Consider the following 22,166-nt stretch of genomic DNA (forward strand, 5'->3'; position numbering starts at 1 on the left):
TGTTTTTATTGATTTTTCTGTATTAATGCTACATCCAGCTTCCTTGCTAAATTTTCTTATTTCATTTATAATTCATCTTTAGATTCTACAAGATTTTTCAAAAGACAACGTCATCTGTTAATCCAGACTGTTTCGCTTGCTCCTTTCAGTTCTTCCTTTCCTGGCCTCACTGTGGCTGGTGAAGAACTCTCCTACAGCGCTGTCTGTCACTGGAAATAAAAGCACCCGAGATGGCTCTGACTACAAAGCGACTGCTTCTAGCGCCTGACTACTCAGAAGTGCCCGCGGCGGGCTCAGGGCAGAGCCCACGCGGCGGCAGTGCTCCCACAGCTCTTGGTCTGCTTCCTAGCCGCCATGGCCACCCGTCTCACGGATGTGCTCTGTGTCTCTTCTGAGGTGCTCACTTGAGTCTTTTCTCTCATTTACTCTCCTAACAGGAATTGCAGTCACAGACTTTCCAGTGTTAAACCAACCTTGACAGCTGAAATAATTTGTTTGAATGATGATCTGTTGTGTGCATAGTTGGATTCAGCTTACTATTTCCTGATTCATAAGAATTCATGAATAAGAACGGCTATAATGTTCCTTTCTCATACTAACCGTGTCTGCTTTCGGCATCAAGATCATACTAGTTCCATAGAACACAACTGTGCGTGTTCCATCTTCAGATCGCTGGACGAATTTGATGCAACTGCAGTTATCCATTTTTTAGAGTCTGTAGAAACATCCTGGAAACTGTCTCAACTTTTTTTTTTATCAGAATGACTTAACATAACTTTCATTTCTGGCAATACCGAGAACAAGGCATCTTAATTCCCTCTGCCAAGACAAGTCTAAACTGCTACATCAAATCTTTTCAAATCTCTGTGAAATCTTCTTTTTGTCTATTAACTCCAAGCAGTACATCGAATTTGGTACCTCTCACAATGTTGACTTTTCCCAGTTGTCTGGTCACCTTCTGAGTCCCTGCTCGTGTTTAACACACAAACCTTTTGTCCTGCTGCTTCCTCCTCTACCACCTCCTGCCTCTGGTGACGCTGGGTCTGAGAGTGACTGGGTGAGGCCTCTCAGGACCCTGTGTCCTGGCGGGCCTGTAAGCGTTTACGGGACGATCAGCCCCCAGGACCACGGGCTCTGTGTAAGTGTTCCTGGAGCTCGCTGGCGGCAGCTCCGCTCTGAGCACCTGGCCCTTCCTGTTCTTCACATCCTTCAGCACATGGTTTTAATTTCTGTTAAAACCAGGTCTAAGAAGAATTTGAGGACCACACATACTTGGATATCCAGAAATATTAAAATCAGCCTGCTAACAGATGCAAAACTGGGTAACATCCTGTGGGACAATGAAATGGAATGCTGGGTGCTATCTTTTGTACAGGGAAGAAATCACTTACAGTTTCTATCAGACAAATTAATTTGCATCGGGCTCAGTTTCCTCCAGCTTCACTCTTTAAGCCAAAGGAGATGAAACACAGCCAGGTCAACAGAACGCGAGCCAAGGGGCACACCCCTGAGGGTCGCACAGTCCCCAGCACCCACTGGCAACACCCAGGGCCGCCTCCGTCCGCTCCCAAGTCTTGGACAATTTCCCTGGCACTAGAAAATTTATGTACACAGAATAATTTATTAAAATAAAGGCATAAAATATATGTACACACTAATTATGATTACACAATAATCCAAGCACAAATGTTGAAAGGTAATTTGGAATGATATAAAATACAACATGGGGTTAATTGGCTTTCTCTAAACTTGTTTAAATTATAATTAAAATATTAATGAAAAACCGACAGAAGTCAAGATATACAGGAGAATCGCCAAAATCATCAACCTTGTGAATATGCTTCATGCAAGCAAGTAAGAACCAGGAAAATGAAACGTTAAATATCCTGGAATACAGACACATTTAGGAAAGGTTTACATACATTTGCAGAAATCATCTTGGAATCCTGAGAAGGAATTTCTAAACACTAGATTGGAAAAGATCTTCTTTAAGCAACTTTAAGGTCACGAGGTCCTAAAGGTCCTAAAGGAAATCAACCCTGAATGTTCACTGGAAGGACTGATGCTGAAGCTGAAGCTCCAATACTTTGGTCACCTGATGTGAAGAGCCGACTCATTGGAAAAGACCCTGATGCTGGGAAAGATTGAAGGCAGGAGGAGAAGGGGACGACAGAGGATGAGACGGTTGGATGGCATCACTGACTCAATGGACTTGAGTTTGAGCCAAGCTCCAGGAGTTGGTGATGGACAGGGAAGCCTGGCGTGCTGCAGTCCATGGGGTCGCAGAGAGTGAGACACAACTGAGCAACTGAACAACAAGGTCATGAGAGGCCAGAACAGCTACAAAGCTAAAGAGGAGAGGCCAAAAGAAAAGACTGTGCCACATACTTGCTGATGGAATCAGAGCCAAGCCAAGCAGAGACCACAGAGACTCTAAGGTCTGGAAAAATGAACAAAGAATGCCCCCAAATTTACAAATCGCTGAGTTTCACACGAAAGGTCCGTAAAGCTAACAGGTAGAGAGACAGAGGAATCAGGGACATCAATTCAAGCTGACAGTTAACAAACACTTCTTGCCACAGGCAACAGGGAAAACATGTGATCAATAAATGACCGATCAGTTGCACTGTCCCCGCAGCACCTAGCATATAAAAAGTGGTCAGCAGGAATTGACCGAATGAGCTAGCAATGCCAGAAGACACTGCCACCCACAGAGCAGCAACACTGAGAAAACCCTGAACGACAGAAGCAAATGGGATCAAGTCTACAGAGAAATGTCCAGGGGGGGATTACTAAAAGATAGAATGAAAATAAGAAGAGAATAGTGATTCCAGGTACTGCAAGCTGCAAAAAGTCCAAACCTACGTGTAATCATAAGATTTAAATATTAATATTAAAAATAATAGGTAATAGTAATATTACTGTGTACATTTCTTTAGAATAACTGAGTTATAGAAAAATTTATTTAGCTTCACGCTTTTTAATTACCTCACAAAATTAACTACAGATAGATTTAAATATTAGATCTTCGTAAAAACTCCCAGAAAAGATAGCTAAAATAGAATCGACTATATTACTCATCCTTGGCTTTGAAGGAATAATAACACTTTAATAACTTAAACCAATACCAAATTACTATGAAAATGTAAGTTTAAAACAGAAAAAAGCAAGGCTAAAATGAAATCAGGTTTTGTTGGCCTAGTTGTATGTTTGTTGTCAAGTAGTAAAGAATCTGCCTGACAAAGAAGGAGAGGCAGGAGACGCGGGCTCCATTCCCTGCATCAGAAAGACGCCCTGGAGGAGGGCATCGCGACCCACTCCAGTACTCTTGCCTGGAGAATCGCATGGAGGGAGGACACTGGCGGACTACTGCCCATGGGGTCACAAAGAGTCAGACATGACTGCGCGCACATACACACACTGCCTGAGCTTCTCATACAGTTAACTGAAAGGCAGTCTCCCTCGTTATTAACAGGACCAGCTCAGAAGTTTCTAAGTTTTACGAATCTTAAAGTACATTAAATAAACTTTCTAATGTTTTAGAAACCAATATTAATTATATATTTATAAACACTTAAAATTTAATTAAACATTATGCTAAACTGATATTATACATCAGGCTGGGTGATAAAATGATACATCAGTTCAGTTCAGTTGCTCAGTCATGTCCGACTCTACAACCACATAGACTGCAGCACACAAGGCTCCCCTATCCATCACCAACTCCCAGAGCTTGCTCAAACTGATGTCCATCGAGTCGGTGATACCATCCAATCATCTCATCCTCTGTCATCCCCTTTTCCTCCCGCCTTCAATCTTTTCCAGCATCAGGGTCTTTTCCAATGAGTCAGTTCATTGCATCAGATGACCAAAGTATTGGAGCTTCAGCATCAGTCCTTTCAATGAATATTCAGGACTGTTTTCCTTTAGGATTAACTGGTTTGATCTCCATGCAGTCCAAGGGACTCTCAAGAGTCTTCTTCAACACCACAGTCCAAAAGCATCACTTCTTTGGCACTTAGCTTTCTTTATGGTCCAACTCTCACAGCCATATATGACGACTATAAAAACCATAGCCTTGACTAGACGGACCTTTTTCGGTGATGTCTCTGCTTTTTAATCTGCTGTCTAGGTTTGTCACAGCTTTTCTTCAAAGAAGCATCTTTTAATTTCATGGCTGCAGTCACCATCTGCAGTGATTTTGAAGCCCAAGAAAATAAAGTCTGTCATTGTTTCCATTGTTTCCCCATGCTTTTGAACTGTGGTGTTGGAGAAGACTCTTGAGAGTCCCTTGGACTGCAAGGAGATCCAACCAGTCCATTCTGAAGGAGAGCAGCCCTGGGATTTCTTTGGAAGGAATGATGCTAAAGCTGAAACTCCAGTACTCTGGCCACCTCATGCAAAGAGTTGACTCATTGGAAAAGACTGTGATGCTAGGAGGGGTTGGGGGCAGGAGGAGAAGGGGACAACAGAGGACAAGATGGCTGGATGGCATCACGGACTCCATGGACGTGAATGTGAGTGAACTCCGGGAGTTGGTGATGGACAAGGAGGCCTGGCGTGCTGCAATTCATGGGGTTGCAAAGAGTCGGACACGACTGAGTGACTGAACTGAACTGATGGGACCAGATGCCATGATCTTAGTTTTTCGATAGCTGATAATTGATAAAACGTTGAAAATCATACATAATACTTTGAAAAAACTATTAGGCTAATTTCTTGGCTTGGTGTCCCTCAACAATACAGGTAGTAATATCGAACCCCAACTCCTGTGAGGTAGAGGCTTGTGGACTCTCAGGGGACTTCTGCTCAGAGCTAAGGCTGACAGACATTCCCTTTGAGAGAGAGAGAGAGAAAGAGAGAGTGTGTGAGTGTGTGTGTGTGTGTGTGTGTGTGTGTGTGTGTGTGTGTGTGTGTGTGTATGAAACAAGTCTGCCCTTTTGCTGAGGGCTTTCAGTGGGGCTTGTTTCAACTCCCATCCTGAATGTCCTGGACCACCTGTAACTACCTCCCTCCCCTGATAGGATATCCACTTTTTCAGTTACCACTTAAGTTTCCTTGTACCTGTTTGATTTTAGCCCTTGGAGATTTTACAGAGGTGAGTTACAGACACAGTATTATTTAAAAGCAGTGCTAGAAGACAATGTGGAAGCTACTTCGTGGCAGAATGAAACTGGAAGCGGAAAACACAGACAGTGGCTTAAATAATCCAAGTAAACAATGATGAAGCCTGAACTAAGGCAATAACAGAAAGAGAGAAGAATCTTGTTCAGGAGACTAAATGTGTATTTTAACGTGCAGGTTTTTATCACAACATAAGGTACTTCATTAAATCTCTTCTGAAAAAATCAGAAATATCATTTAATTCTAGGCCTTTAAGAAAGAAGCAAAAATCATTAAGAGATAAGATTTTCTGATACTTCAAAAAGGATTTTTTTTTAATTTAAGTCTTCCACAAGCCTTTTTAAAACCAGACTGCTTAAAATTTAATACTTGTTAATTAACAAGAGAAACATTAATATCAAGTAATCCCAGTAAAATATCAAAGTAAAAAAGCATTTAAATCCAATATTATAAAAACTTAAAATTTCTTCGTGTTTCAAGAAAGATGGCAAGAAATGTTTCCTTTAAATTGACCATTTCAGTACATTTTAATTCTTTTTCTGCTGTTGATGTATGCTTATTTTTTTGTTTTTGCCTACTCATCTTATTTTTAATGACTAAAAGAACATACATTTTATGTATTTTTAAACAGTTCAACTGCTTTCAAAGTCAATCAGTCTGTAATAACAGTAAGAGCTTGTCTTTCCAGATGAGAATTTCTTTTCCTTACCAGAAAGTGTGCAAATCAATAAATTTTCTAGTGTAACTATTACTGACTTCAGTTTTAAAGAAAAGTAGATATACTACAACCTAAAAGATTACTTCATGTCAAAATTATCAAACAATCCTATTGCTTTGGATGTGTCTGAACACACAACTTTTATTCTGGTACAAATGGGCCAAATAAACAGGCTGTAAAGTGATGGTATCGGGGCCCAGCTGTACACGGTGCACGTTTCATGGGGGTCACAAGATTTCACTGTGGCAGGCTAAATAAATGCCTTTACAGACAAGTAAACTGTTGCTCAGTCGTGTCTGACTCTTTGCAACCCCATGGACTGCAGCCAGCCAGGCTCCTCTCTCTATGGAATTCTCCAGGCAAGAATCCTGAAGTGAGCTGCCATGCCCTCTCCTCCAGGGGATCTTCCTGACCCAGGGATGGAATCCAGGTCTCCTGCAAGGCAGGCAGGTTCTTTATCACCTGAGCCACCAGGGAAGCCCAAATAAATGTGAGTTTAAGTGCCCAAAACCAGAAGATTCTAGCAACCCTAACTAGCTGCTGGGCAAGCTCTCGTCCTACAGACCTGATTATGTAAGACGCTCTCTAGTCAGCATTGAACCTGGCATTTAACTTTACTTTCAAACAAAATTCACTACAACCAAGGGTAGCCAGTTTTCAACTTCCCCAAAAAAGTTTTAGAAAAGAGACTCTAATTGATGATAATGATTATTCCTATAAAACTTTTATGTATATCAGAAGTATTAGGGCCAGTTTAATTAAAAGTATAATTAGTTTAAAATCTGAACCTGGTGATTTTTTATTTCCTCCTTACCTAAACTTCTCAATTAACAGATTATGAGGCACTCGTTGGTGATTTAATTATCATATAAAATAAAGTTTAAAATTCAGTTACCTATTAAATATAATATCTTTTTTTATGACCTACACTGTTACAAGATAAAAACACTTCTATTCCAGAAAGTAAATAAAGCTGTGTTGGTTGACGCCACTGTAACTTCTTATATCATTTGCTATCACATGTGAAGCAACCCCACACAAACCTTCCTGATGCCTCATCACTGACTTGCTCACAGCTGGTGCCTCTAAGCCTCTGATGATGATGGCACTTCTATCTGCACCTCAGTGCTTTACACTCGGGTTAGGTGAGGCACCCGGAGGGCGAGGCCAGACTGCAGTCCACTGTACAGATGGAGACACTAAGAATCGAGCCTGGACGTTGAGGTCAGCAAAGAAGACTCAGGGGTTGCGTCCGGGTCTTCTGAATGCCAGCTCATGGTGCCGCCACCATACTACCAGGCAAAGAAAGGGAAAACCCAGCCACACAGCAAAATCTCTCCCCTTCCGATAACTGGAAAGTGTCGCATTATTACACAGTGCGCAGGAACTGAGCAATGTGCCCTAAAAGCACAGCTGCTCTTTCACGGCAACTGACACCACCACTGACACCATGACCTCGTTGCCTCCTTCATGCAAGTGTACCAGGAAGAGTGATGAAATTGACACCATTCCATTAACTAGATGATTTTTAATTCAAAATCGTTTTAAGCTCAAATAAGTTTTAAATAAAATAAATGCAACCTTTTCTTCAACATAATACTTTTATACGTCTTCCTCTGAGACCCTGCATGTCAAGCTCCAATGTCTGAAGTGCTGTTTATGTTGTTATAACCACACCTTTCACAGCAGAGTCACGATGCCAAAAGGAGCCTTGCACATAACAACACTGCCAGAGCCCAGTGTTCTGAAAATAATCAGCATTATCCATATTGTTTCCACAGAAATAATCAGACCCTCAGCTGAAGGAAGGTAGAGGAATTCTTTTAATAAATTACTGAATGATTTTCTTTTCTTGAAGGTGTTGGGAAAATCAAATTAACACATAACAATAGCTAGTGAGATATGACTCCATTTTCTGTAATAAACACCAAGATCAAAACGGGACCCAAGGTAAATTTCCTTGAAAGGGCCCCAGCAGGAGCTTCCCCGTTTGCATGGGATTTCCTCTCACCCACAAAAGCCAGGCCAGATATGCGCATGTGCCGCTAACACTAAGCAGCGCTTCCTCAACCGCTCATTCCCAGCAATTTATGGATGGTCAGTGGCAAAACGAGCAGAAATAATGAAAGAATGCAACGGGCTTCCTACTCATTTCTGTGTCTTTTTAAGATGGAGGCCTGATACAAATTAGCCACTGGGGGGAAAAGTCATCTGGTCATAAACTACAGTACAAGGCCCCTTTTATGTAAGTTTTGCCAAAAGGGACACAAACCAGGACGACTTCAAACTGTGACCCAGGATAGAGACATATTAAAGCGATGTCTGCTGCTCCTCCACTGTGCTGTCATGGTGCTCAGCTTTATGGGCCTTGCAAGCACTGCACCCAGCTCTTCGCTTCCACCTGGCCAGCCCAATTAATTAGGAAAGGAAGTTACCTCAGATTTTGTCCTTTCTGCTTTTATTATCAAGCACTTTGTTTGAAGTTTGAGGAGTTAACCTCTTAATCCTACAGACCGTGTGCTATGTTCTGGACATTTGGGGATGTCTGGATGGCTTCGGTAATTGGTCAGGATGTTGCTGTCACTTATGGTAAATTTTATGCCACAACTTCAAATCAAAGATAGGCATTAATGTGAGGCACAGTATAAAGTTACTCCCAGAAACATCTTTGGTTCATGAAACAATCTGTCATCGAAGAGATTTTTTTTTTTACTTTAAGTTGTTAAATTTTTTTCCTCATGACACTTTATTTTCTTTATGACATTTTAATTCAAAGTAAGATGTTAAGATACAATATGAAACAAACATATTCCTAACTCCCATTTAAACTCTGGCTAGAGATCACAAAGAGTCAGACACAACTGAGCGACTGAACTGAACTGAACTGAGAGAGCAGACTGGTTGATTATGCAATTGAAAAACATCTTCTGACATCATCTGAAATAATCCAGAGGTCCCTCCGAGGCAGCGTGGGGAGAAAGAGTTACACAGGTGACCTGAGTATGACAGGAACAGGCGCGAGGTCAGGCCCAAGACCCTCACACTCTGGTACATGACTGAGTGGACAAGACAAAAGCTGTGGGAAAACATCTCCACCACAAAACAAAGACAGAACCCCAGACACCACCTCTTCATCAGAGCTGAGACACAAGACGCAAGCAGAGGACAGGCTCGAGCACACGTGAGCACAGGTAAGGCTCACTGCGGCACAGACAGGTGGCCGCGGAATAATCTAAACACATGTGAGCACACGTAAGGCTCACTACAAGACAGACAGGTGACCGCGAAATAACCTCAGCTAACTACTAACAGAATTCCAAGTTAAAAGTGACCTTCTTACAAAAACAAAACAAAAAAACCTGCTTTATCAAAACCACTTATATTCTCCTACCCTTGAGAATTATATAGAAGGGAAATAGCTAGGAGATGGGCCCAATAAAACAGAAACAAAGGCCAAGGCCAGAAGAGAGAAGAAAGGCGATTTAAGGCCCTTAAAAGGACATGGTCAATCCCCCAGGCCTAAAATGTCCTGTTTGAATTAACATAGTGGTTTAATTAAAAGCTAAGTAGAGAATTCTGCTTAATTTGATTCTCAATTCAAGCTCCGCATCCGCCATGGCCAGTGGCCAATTTCCGCATCTCGGCACGATATGCAAGGGGCTGCTTTACAATCGACTGCCCAGGGGAATCAATGGGAGTTTGGTGGGGCCATGTGCCATTCAGGGGCTCCGCCAGACTTTGACGCAGTAAAACAGCACCAGGAGGGAGGCCAAAGGGAAAAAAAGGAAATTTCACTTAATCATATTACAAGTTTGTCATTACTCAAATTATTGTGCTGAATCTACCAATTACGGTGCTTTCTAAAGCTCTCCTCAAGGTCGCCTTGGAAGTAGACGTGTCAAATGTAACCAATGAACAAAGCGCTTTAAAGGGACCCATGTCAAAATGTCAGCAGCCCACCCCCTGCATCAGAGCAGTGGAGTTCCTCACTGTGGTACAGCCTATGGCGACACCACCTGTGGAAAGCACTGGAGATGCTACCAAACACTGTTCAGAATCTGAGCAGTAGATACAAGTGGTCGTATATAACGGGACGGCCCAGTGCTGCAAGCACAAAGACGCCTAACACGTTAGACTGAAACAGACAATGCTAATAACAACCCCTGAAACTTCCCTGTGACTGGAAAAGGTAAACATTGTGAATGACATTCCATGATTACTCGGACTTTGAAGCTCTCTAAACATTCCTAATAAGGTCTAGATGACATTCTTTTTAAATTTTACTGAAATATATTTGATTTACAATGTTGTGTTAATTTCTGCTGTATACCAAAGTGACGCAGTTATACATATACGTATTCTTTTTCAAATTCCTCTCCTTAGGTTTATCACAGAATATTGAATATGGCTGGAGGGACTCTTAGGCAGTTTTGATTCTGCTTCAGTACATGCCATTTCAAAATGGGAAAAATAATGTGGAATCATAAAATTGTCTAATAACACGTGAATAATTAAGAGCCGACTGCTGTATGTCTTTGCTTCCCAAATGTCTATGCATGCAACACTGATGTGTTCTAGAGTGCTCAACAGTCAAATGCACGAAGCTCTAAGATAGCAACACGACACCTAACGTTTACGGAGTTCAACCCTGGGTTATGTGTTTCGCGTGGACAATCACTTCTCATTCAGTCTTCCAGATGCAACGGTGAGGTAACTATCACTACTAGACCCACTCCACAGAAAGAAAACCTGAGGTGTAGATGATGCCGCCAGCCCAGGCAGCCGGACACTAAAGACAGACTCTCCCCCATAGTCCTGCAGCCTCTCCTCCACAGCCCCGCCGCCAGCACTAAGAGAACTATTCTCGCCTCTTCCCCTCCAAGCCACCTCCCTCCTTCCTTCAGCAGCATTTATTAAAGGCCACACACTTTAACTTGGTCTCTGCAACTCCCATTCGTCCCCCAGCCACCAGAGTCTCATAAACAGGAGCCATCCCTTTAAATCTGCACCCCTCCCTTTAAATCCTGGCTGTGTCTGGGAATTAACAGGATGGGTCAGGCCCACTGCATCCTGCAATCCCTGGGCACATTAGTCCCCCCGGAGACCATGCAGTGTAGCTGGTGGCTGGAGGGACTTGAGGAGACATACTCAGAGATGCACTCAGAAAAGGCACTCTTTTAATCATGTACAAAGAGACTAGAAGTAAAAAAATTGGAAGGAAGAACTGCTGTCTAACTGTAGGTGCAACATCTCTCTACTTGCCTTCTTACACCTCTCCTCAAGCTGTCTCCCCTCTGACCTCGGTGGACAAGGGGGAACAGAAGAGTAACTTCTCACTGGGTTTTTGCATCGACTGTTTTTAATTCTAGAGATGGTGCTACCTCTGCTCCGACAGTCCCTTTTCCAGTTGGTTAGTTCACAGGAAGGGAGGACAATGATCTGGATGCAAGAGGTCTGCCCATACTGCACACTGTGTTTAAAATAATCTATTAATAACCAGATTTTTACATAAAGCATAACCTAGGGAGCATACCTTTAATCTCCAAATATGAAAATACATTTATAACACTGAGCTTTATGTAGTTTCTGAACTTGATAAGATACCTCATGAGACAGACGGGGGGTGGGGGGAACTCTGCATGCATGAAGCAAGCACATCAAGGCCCTTTTAGTGGCTCTGAGAGCCAGGGCGTGACTGATTTGGGTGGTAGTGTCCCCACAGAGCGCTCTGCAAGCGCTCTGCTCTGTCCCCCTTCCCCAGGGCACATGCTGACACTCTGATGCATGCACTTACCTCTAAACGCACTTAAACAGAACAGCAGATGCAAAAGTCTCGTCAGCCACCCTGTGCCGACACCCCAGTGTCGACAGCATAAAACCCAGGCTACGTGGCAGAGGACGCGGGCTTCGGGGTCTGGTCCTGGCCAGTGCCCTGTCTCCATTCTCCACTCAGAGCTGAGCATCGGCCACTCCCTAGTTCAGGCAGTGTCTTGGCCTTTGCTCAAGCCTGGATGCTCGCCTGCAAGTCTCAGCTCATGGGCAGGATCACTCCTCCCTGAAGTCTTCCCAATTCTCTAGGCAAACCAAGACATCCCTCCCAGAGCAGCCTGCTGGGTCAAAGCTCCTCCAGCACCTCTGGCGTCTCCCTGTGTGAACCCTCGAGGGCAAGAGCACTGCCTCTCGGTCTCCGTGCCCGCAAGCCCCTCTAGCAGCGCAGGAGTCACTGCTCAGCAGGCCTAGAGACTGCCGGGTGAGTGCTGCCCCCACAAGGCCCCCACGCTCGACAGAACGCGCTCGCTCGAGCGCCTCCGACCGCCCCGTTTCTCTCCTCCGATGACCTCTTTCTTCTCCGTGACCGAATTCCTTCCTTTCGACCCCTCTTTGACGTTCTGTTCCTCGTTCCAGTCTCCTGGAGCTCCATCTTTCGGTTTCCAGACCACACCCGCTCGGTGCACTGCCACCTGCCACACCCCTGCAGCACACCCCTGCCCCCTGCAGCACGCCTCTGGTCCTCCGCCCCTGGGCCCCTGGCCGGCCGCTGCCCAGCAGGCGCCCTGCCGGCTGTGCCCGCGCTCCCCAGTGCTGGCCTGTGAAGACTCGCGCACCCTAGGGAGGCAAGAAGCGAGCCGTGGGTCTCAGTGCCAGTTCTGCAGTGGCAGACATGAGGCTCTTAGACAACTCAGTAACATTAATGCCCGTGCATAGAAAAGGAGACTTTGAACTGAATCCCTTTCCACAACAAACCTTTCTATGATTCTTCAAGAAATTATGTTTTTTATTTTTTGGTTTTTTTGTTATGTTTATTTGTTTAAACTGAAACTATACAAATTGTTCCCATTACATGGATGACTTAACTAATTTGCATATATCATTATAAAAAACAAATCAAATATATAAAAGACAATGTTCTCAATGCAGGTTTGACCACCATACACAACCACCCACTCTGGTCTCAGCAGACTCACCAAATATGAAAGCAACCACAGACCACAGTATGAATATGAATAACTCTAACTGAAAGTTAAAAAGGTGCAATGTGTCTGTAAACTGTAACACTAGAACTCATTTCGTCAAGTTTTAAAAGTCACTCAAAAAGCATTAACTACTGAAATCCTTCCATTATAGTCCAAGCTTTCACAGCAAAGAGCTCCACAAGCTATAAATGGAAATGTTCCCTTCACTTTAAAATGTCCTACTATTCAAGGACAGAGGGAGTGATTCCCACTTACAAGGTCTGGGTTGACTGTCTAAGATGCTGGCAGTCTGCTCTCTGCCCACTCCTCAGCCTGCCACACTCAGCTCGCAGGGAGTCACGGATCCTGGGAACCTGACAATCCAGGGCAGCCTGGTAAATGCTGCCCTCCTGCAGACACTGGGTGTGAAACCACTTCTACATCAAGATATAGCTTAAGACTTTTAGAATTTCATGTCATGCTTTACAGTAAATGACAGTATCGAGGAAAAGAATAATAGCTGTTGTATCAGGCTTATTCAAGAATACTCCACCAACTCTGCACATACTATAAAAAGCATTCAAAGGTCAAACGATGACTTCCTTCCTGTGGACACTTTTATTAACTCAATGTGTAACATTATTAACATTATTGTAAGAGCATTATTAATATTAATAAGGCATTGCTATTATTAAATATTTTACATTTCAGTAAAAGTTGCTTAAGCCTACTATTTCTAGCTCAACAATGAATGACATTTACTTCTTCATTTAAGAAATTTAATTCTAAAACATCATTTACTTACCTTTTTCAGACCAGCAAAACCTTCTGATTCCAGAAAGAAAAAGGCAAAGGGCATCAACACAAATAAACAAAGATTGGAAAAGAGAGAAGCAAGGTTCCACAAACCTGAGGATAACAATAGAGGAAAGATGAGTTAGATACTGACAACCTTGTCAAAGAAAACTGCTGTGCTAAATTGTGCTATCAGTCAAGGCTCTGCGCTTTTTAATAGTAAAAACTAAACATAAACTTAATAGAGAGGCCTAACAAAGGACCTAAACTGAGCAATCAGAATAATTACACATTTCTGTAAAATTTTTATAACTCTGCGACTTGTACTACTGGTAAAAGTCAATAGAAACTACGGATTTTTCCCCATGCTCTAAAATAAATCCACTAAACATATGACATGTGCCACAGTCCAAAGACACAGCCTCTTCAGACACATTGGCACCTGAATATTTAAATGAGAGCCAGCAGCACGTACTGAGTGCTTAATAAACGCCAGATACTCCACTAACCATTTTACATGTATTATCTTGTTTAATTTAAGCCTCATAAAACCCTAAAAGTAATAATTAGCATTTATTGAGCCCTCATGTGCCAAGCACTGTTCTAAATGATTTACAGATATTATACAAACTCATTTAGTCTTCACAGCAATCCCCCAACATGACAGAGGCTGGTTATATAAAACCCGCCAAGCCTGCAGAGCCTACATGGAGCTACACTAATTCCCGGGATTTTTTAAAACGACCGCATCAGAGAAGTTTAGTAAGCAACTCCAAATGGGAAAGAAAATTTGAGAGGCAAGCAAGTTTACATCACCTTTTCCCTTTCTGGCACATTCTACACTCATAAAATCACAATAAAAAGCAATTGAGATGATAGTAAGAGTTGATTTTTAAAAATACAGAACTTTAGGTATCTCACTGGGATATCTGGACCAGCAGCTCACTTTTTATAGGTTATACACCCAACTTTAAAACTGATGGCTATAATCGTCATTAAAATTTATACAATCAAAGATAAAAATTATGCTAAGCATAAATTCAACACACTACATACACTTAAAATCCAACGCTTTTGAAAACGGGCAACTGATGTTCTTCCGAGACCCTTACTTATGTGGCACTGTTCCAGGCCCTGGAGATGCAGCAATGGAGGAAACACACACCGCTGCCCTCGGGGACCTTCCACTTCAGACTCACGGAGACCCACACCGAGCCCTCAGGGAGCCAAGGGAGACAGCTCCCAACTGCCCTGGTTACAGACCCCATGCACGTTTCGTCACACCCTAAACCCTCTTGGGAACAGCATGGAATGTAAACAAAAAGAATGCAGCACTCGTGCAAGTTACCTAGAGAGAGGCCCCTCCTTTAGTAAACACGGTGATATAATTAAAACCCAGTCTGCTGTTTCTTATTCAAAAATCTAGATAGGTTGAATGACTTTACAGTATATATTCATCTTAGCAGGAAACAGAATGTTTTACAAAGTGTCTTCAAAAACAATGTCTCATATCTTTCAAAGGGAAAAACTTTAATTTGTACTTGTAAAAATAAAAACTGTTCTAAAATACTTAACCACTTTTCAGTCTTAAAAAAAATTAAGGTGCTAAAAATCTTAATCTTCTTCTTCAATCAGAGGGGTTATAGTTACAGCCAATTGTATTGTGTTAATAACCAGGAAAGACACATAAGGATGGTGACCAAATGGACACACAAGACCGCCAGACAGACCCGGGTTCGAGCCCCTGCGCTTCATGTGACAAGCCTTCCAGGTCACAGGTTCGTCCTCTACACGAGGCTGAGGATCACGTCTGTAGGTGACGCTGAGAATTCAGTGAAATAATGCATGGACAACCAGCACATCTGTCACAAAACAAGCACTTAATGACTTTTTCCTTTTAATAACCATCGCATCCCCAGAGGCTACTAACACACGGTGCTAATTAGCTCCCGTACCAAGCTACCGGACTCTCCGAGCACCCGTGTTCACTTGGTAAAAAAGCAGGACATAGATAAAAAGCAAGAATATTAATCTGTAGCAAATTTGCTGAGTTATTATTGCTATAGTGTGTATAATTTATTGACAATTTATGACTTTATTGACATAAAGTGTACAATGTCATAAACTTTGACAGTTACGTCACCATAACCAAGACAACAAACGCAACCGTCACTCCCAGCTTCCTTACCATTTTATCATCTCTGCCTCCTGCACTCTCTACCCTACTCCACACTCCAGGAGTCAGATTCTGCACTTTACAAAACACTACATTTTTTATAAAAAACTAAAGTTTTCTATGCATGGCAAATGTAGTATATGCTCTTGTTTCTGTCTGGCTTTTGCCACCTGGCGCAAGCCTGCTGAGGTTTCTCAAGCTGCAGCACATCGGTAGCCTGCCCCTCTGTATCAGGTTGCATTCAGTTCACCACACTCCACCCAGGTCCCTGCAAACTATCCGAGCTGCGGTTCTCACAACTGAAGCTGTGTTTAGTTGTGTCTCACAACCAAAGCTGTAGTTTATACAACACAACTTTATACATAAACTTGAGTTTTATACACTCAAGCACAAGTCATCATATGGACACAGGCTTTCCTGTCTTTTGGGTAAATGCGTGAGCGCGCAATGTCTCGGTCATGAAGCAGGTGTGTTTCTTAACATTTAAAGGAACTGCCAAAATGCTTTCCAAAGTGGGCATACAATTTCACATGCCCACCAGCAGAGCTGAAGTCTCATCCACATTTGACAAAAAAAGGGTCTTTCCAGCCTCAGTCGTTCTCACAGATGCACAATGGTATCTCGTCACTGCTGTAATTTGCATTGCCCCCATGAATAATAACGTCAAATCTTTTCATGAACTTATCTGCCATCCACTTACAACTTCTTTGCTAAATGTCCCTCCCAATGTGTTGCCCACTGTTTCACTGGGTTGTACTTAGTGAGTCTGGAAACTCTTTATATACTCTGATTACAAGTCTTTTATAAGGCATATGATTTCCAGATACCTTCTCCCACTCTGTGAATTATCTTTTCATCTTCTTAACACCATCTTTCAAAGAACAAGATTTCCCAATGTTGACAAAGTGCAATTTATCAATGTTTTCTTTACAGATCATGCTTTACCTATCTTGCCGAAGAAACTACAGCCTAACCCAATGGCAAAGACTTTCCCCTATATTTCCCTCTACAAGTGTTACAGTTTTACATTTAAGTCTATGATTCTTTTGCATTGCTTTCTGCCAGATATGGACTGAAGTTCATTTTTAAACCTATGACCGACTATCCAATTGCTCCAGTACCATTTATTGAAAACAGCCTCTTCTGCCAAACTGCCTCTACATCTTTGTTAAAAATAAATTTACAATATGTTTGGATGTATTCCTGGACTCTGTATTCCATTTAGTTAGCCTATGTGTCCATCTCTGTGTTGATACATGTGATTTTTGAGCCCCCCAAAATAAAGTCTGACACTGTTTCCCATCTATTTCCCATGAAGTGATGGGACCAGATGCCATGATCTTCGTTTTCTGAATGTTGAGCTTTAGGCCAACTTTTTCACTCTCCTCTTTCACTTTCATCAAGAGGCTCTTTAGTTTCTCTTCACTTTCTACCATAAGGGTCGTGTCATCTGCCTATCTGAGGTTATTGATATTTCTCCCGGCAGTCTTGATTCCAGCTTGCATTTCTTCCAGCCCAGCGTTTCTCATGATGTACTCTGCATATAAGTTAAATAAGCAAGGTGACAATATACAGCCTTGATATACTCCTTTTCCTATTGGAAATCAGTCTGTTGTTTCATGTCCAGTTCTAACTGTTGCTTCCTGACCTGCATATAGGTTTCTCAAGAGGCAGGTCAGGTGCTCTGTATTCCCATCTCTTTCAGAATTTTCCACAGTTTATTGTGATCCACACAGTCAAAGGCTTTGGCATAGTCAATAAAGCACAAATAAGATGTTTTTCTGGAAGTCTCTTGCTTTTTCCATGATCCAGCAGATGTTGGCAATTTGATCTCTGGTTCCTCTGCCTTTTCTAAAACCAGCTTGAACATCTGGAAGTTCACGGTTCACGTATTGCTGAAGCCTGGCTCAGAGAATTTTGAGCGTTACTTTACTAGCACATGAGATGAATGCAATTGTGCGGTAGTTTGAGCATTCTTTGGCATTGCCTTTCTTTGGGACTGGAATGAAAACTGACCGTTTCCAGTCAGAGAGCATCTTTTATGACTTCAAGTATTGAAATTTGTTTAATGGCACAGAATATGGCTTTCTTGGTTCACATTCCCAGAGTACTTGAAAAGAATGTGTATTCCATGACTGCTGGGCAGTGTTCCATAAATACAACTTAGGCCAAAATAGTTAATTTTATTCAGGCCTTCTATATCCTTAATTCTTCCTGGCTACTTGTTCCATAAATTATTGAAAAAGGGATAGTTACATATCTGAACATAATTGTAACTTTGACTATTAATCCTTTCTTAAGTTTCTGCTTCACGTGTTTAATAGTGAAAGTTGCTCAGTCGTGTCTGACTCTTTGCAACCCCATGCACTGTAGCCCACCAGGCTCCTCTGTCCATGGGATTCTCCAGGCCAAAATACCAGAGTAGGTAGCCATTCCCTTCTCCAGGGGATCTTCCCAACCCAGGGATCGAACCCAGGTCTCCCACATTGCAGGCGGATTCTTCACCATCTGAGCCAACAGGGAAGCCCGTGCATTTAATAGCTATGTAGTAAACAGGCATTTTTTCAGTAGATAAGTTTATTACTATGTTCTTTTAATGAATGAACCCCTTCATCATTATGAAATGATCTTTATGCCTATTAACATTTTTACCTTTCTCTGATAATAATATACTAACTATTTCATCTTCGTTTTCCTTAGAATTAGTATAGTAAATCTTTTTTCTCCTAGTAACCAGTTAACCAGTGTGTGTGTGTTTACATTTAAAGCAGGTTCTTACAGGCAGCATATATTTGTGTTTTCCTTTTTATTTAATATCTCTGCCTTTTAATCGAATGCTTAGGCCACTGATGTTTACTGACATGAGCAGGCTTAAGTGCATCAGTCTGCTCTTGGTTCTGTATTTGTCCCACTGTTTTGTCCTCCCTTTGCCTTCTTTTTCTGTGACCCTTTGGATTAACTGTTGCTGTGATCCCATTCTGTTTCTTCTGCTTGCTTATTGACGGTATCTCTCTTTGAGATACTTTAGGGTTGTTTGGTGTTTATCACATACACCTTTAAATCATCCCGACCTGCCTGCAAGAGGCACAGCAACACTTCACAGACAGCATCTAGGACGCTTACAGTCTGCCTCCACTTCCTTCCTCCCGCCCTCGTGCTGCTGGTGGCATGCGCTTTTACTCACACGTTATAAAACTCACAACATCTTGTTACTGCTTTTTATTTAAACAGCCAATTCTTTCCATAAGACTTGTATGGTAAATACTCCTTTATATTTACCCAAAAATTAGCCGCCTCTTGCGGTCCTCATTCTGTCTTACAGGTCCAGGTATCTGTCTTCTTCCGCTCTGCCTCCGCTTGGAGGGCGCCCCTTATTTTTGGCAGTATAGGTCTGCAGTGATGAACTGTCACCTTTTGTATATCTGAGCCTGTCTTTATTTTGACTCTGTTGGGAAAAATGTCTTCACTGGATATGAAACCAGGTCGGCAGGGCTTTCTTCTTTCAGAACTTTGAGGATGCTGCCGCTCCGTCATCTGTCTTGCATTCTCTCCCACAAGAGATACGCTGTAGTTCTCATCACTGTCCCTCGGTACTTTATGTCTTTTTCTCTGATTTCTCCTTATCACTTGTTTTAATCAATCTGATGATGTATCTTGACAGGTCTTTTGTAACTGGGACAAGTTGAGCTTTTGGATAAGAGGGTTTGCAGTTTTCATCTAATCTTGAAATTTTTCTGCCATTAGTTTTTCAAATATTTTTCTTAACCCTCTCTCCTTCAGGAACATCAATTACATCACTGATGCCCTGGTTTTTCAGTCATTTTTTTCCTGTTTCTTTTTTAGACAGTGTTCTATTGCTGTGTCTTAGAATCCACTGATCTCTTCCACACCTAATCTGCTCTCACCCCATCCAGCACATTTCATGTCAGATATTACAGGTTTCATCTCCAGCAGTTTATCTGGTCGTTTTTCACATCTTTCATGCCTCAATATGTTCAGTCTTTCCTCCAGTCCCTGGAACAAATGAAACAGTCACAAGAAACGTTTCAGTGTTCTTATTTACTAATTTCGAATCTGTGTCACTTCCAAGTTCTAACTGACTTTTCTCTTCATTATGGGTTGTATTTTCCTGCTTTGTACGCAGCTGTAGGCTCATGGGAGGCAGAGCAAATCCCCAAAGATATTCACGCCTTAATCCCTGGAGTTGTTATCCAGTATTATTAGTGAATATGCTACATGGTATATTCGTTTTTAGGGCTTCTGTAACAAAGTCCCACAGACTGGACAGCTTCAAACAACGAGAATTTATTCTCCCACCGTTGTGGAGGCTAGAAGTCCAAAATCAAGGTGTCGGAAGGACCACACTCCTTGCAGAGGTTCTAGGAAGACTCCTCCCTTAGAGGTGGCACACTCCTGGCCTCGTAGACACATTGCTCCAACCTCTGCCTTTGTCTTCGCATTCTTCCCATTGTGCAAGTCTCTGTTTTATCTTCTCGTAAGGACACTAGTTATTGGACTAGGGCCCACCCTAATTCATCGTGGCCTTAATTTACTAACTATATCAGCAAGGGTATTATTTCCAAATAAGGTTATGTTCTGAGGTTCTAAGCATTCGTGAACCTGGGGGAAACACTTTCAACCCAATATACATGGAGACAAGAATGCTGCAGACACAATTAAGACTGTGGACTTTAATAAAGAGAGACACGGAAACCATCTTGGATAGGCCAGGTGGGTACAACCTAACCAAAGGAGTGCTTAGAAGCAGAGAACTTTCTCTCAGAGGAGTCAGAAATGCAGCAGAAGGGTAAGTCAGGGAAGAACTTGACACAACTTTGCAGGGGATTGGTGGGGGGTGGGGGGGGTGGGGCTGTCACATGAAAGCCTGAGAAAGAGGCAGGTAACCTGCAGGGCAGACGGGCGCCTCGCTAACAGCTAGCCAGGAAACGGGGGCTCAGGCCCGCAGCTACAGAGAACCAAGCTGAGCCACAGCGTGAATGAACCTGGAAGCAAACTCTTTCCTAGAGCCTCTAATAACTATGCTATCGGGAGAACCTTCACTTCAGCTCATGAGATCCTAAGGGCTCATGAGATCAAGAGGGCCCTTTTTGGTCTGCCAAAAAGAGAACATCTGTTTCACAAGATTTTCTTAAGGGCCATGTTTAAGCTGAGAATATGATAGCCCCTTAATTCTATCCATTTCAGGAAAACAAAATGCTTAGCTGAGCTTCTGACCAGTTTGGAAAACACTAAAACAAAACACTTTTGAACATCCAAGCCTAAAGATACCAGTATGTCTTTCAAATACAGAAGGTCTTTAACCACCCAGACTTCAGTAAAATGCTGAACGGACTCTGTGCATTTAGCTCACAACAAGAGACTCACACGGCTCATGGTTTAAGGCCTTCCCAGGCCTGGCAGCAAATGTCTAAGTGAGGGGCGCTTTATGTCTGACCAGCCTGGGTTTGCACCCACCAGCTATACAAGACCTAGAAAAGGGACCTGAACTCTGCCGTCCTAGTTCATGTATAAACTGGGCTAAACATAACTCGCAGCACACTTGTGAACAACAGGAGAGAAATCACAGACCAAAATGCTAAGTTATCATCAGTGCCTCTCTCCACCCTGACTCAACATAATGCAAATGGTTCAAAATCCTGAAAATTCCAAAGTACATCAGCAATTAGGCCAGACAGATGGTGCCAATGTTTAAAAAAAAAAAAAAAAAAAACACCCATCTGCCAATGCAGGAGACATAGAGATGCAAGTTCAGTCCCTGGGTGGGGAAGATCCCCTGGAGGAGGGCAGGCAGCCCACTCCAGGATTCTTGCCTGGAGAATCCCATGGACAGGGGAGTCTGACGGGCCACAGTCCATGGGGTCGAAGCTCTTGATCCTTTCCTTAAAGAACAATTCTCAATTACGCCAAAAAAAAGCTTACACATCAATACTCTGTATTCTAATATGGCTTTAAAAATACATGAGAACAACAATGACCAAAAAAAAGGCTCAGAAAATAAACTGCAAAGAAATATACCAAATTATTAACAATGTGAACACATCAGAATTATGGATGACTTTTTCTTCCCACTGGCCTACACGGTCTGAGCCTTCTATAACGGGCACATAAAGACCCTTAAAAATCATATTTAAACTCCTTTGTGAAACTCAAAACCCTCCACACCACAGTATCAAATAACTTCCCCACAAAATGCCTAAGAAAGGCAGAGAGCAGCAAAGACTAACTGAGGTGCAGATGCTTGCTGGGCCACCGGTCAGTCACAGATCTCAGTCCCCTTACTTTGTGGCCTCCCTGAGCACAGTTCACATTCTACCCTCTGCAAAAGCACAAATTATGGAGTGGCAGCGGCTTCAGAGGCTGCACTCACACAGTTCCAACC

The 22,166-nt window shown here is 42.5% G+C and overlaps 1 protein-coding gene across 10 annotated transcripts in view; it reads right to left on the reverse strand.

The window, feature by feature from the left end:
* LMBR1 (limb development membrane protein 1) overlaps positions 1-22,166 on the reverse strand; it is a 129,930-nt gene that overhangs the window by 72,994 nt on the left and 34,770 nt on the right. For 7 of the 10 annotated variants that reach the window (XM_042249085.1, XM_060415231.1, XM_027969066.2 and 4 more), the window contains one exon: positions 13,601-13,704. The exons of the other annotated variants lie outside the window; for them this stretch is intronic. In XM_042249085.1, the coding sequence (XP_042105019.1) occupies positions 13,601-13,704 (104 nt within the window). The remainder of the gene's footprint in view (positions 1-13,600; positions 13,705-22,166) is intronic. 10 annotated transcript variants of the gene reach the window in all.

Source organism: Ovis aries, chromosome 4 (genome assembly GCF_016772045.2).
Source record: "Ovis aries strain OAR_USU_Benz2616 breed Rambouillet chromosome 4, ARS-UI_Ramb_v3.0, whole genome shotgun sequence".
NCBI classification, from domain to species: domain Eukaryota; kingdom Metazoa; phylum Chordata; class Mammalia; order Artiodactyla; family Bovidae; genus Ovis; species Ovis aries.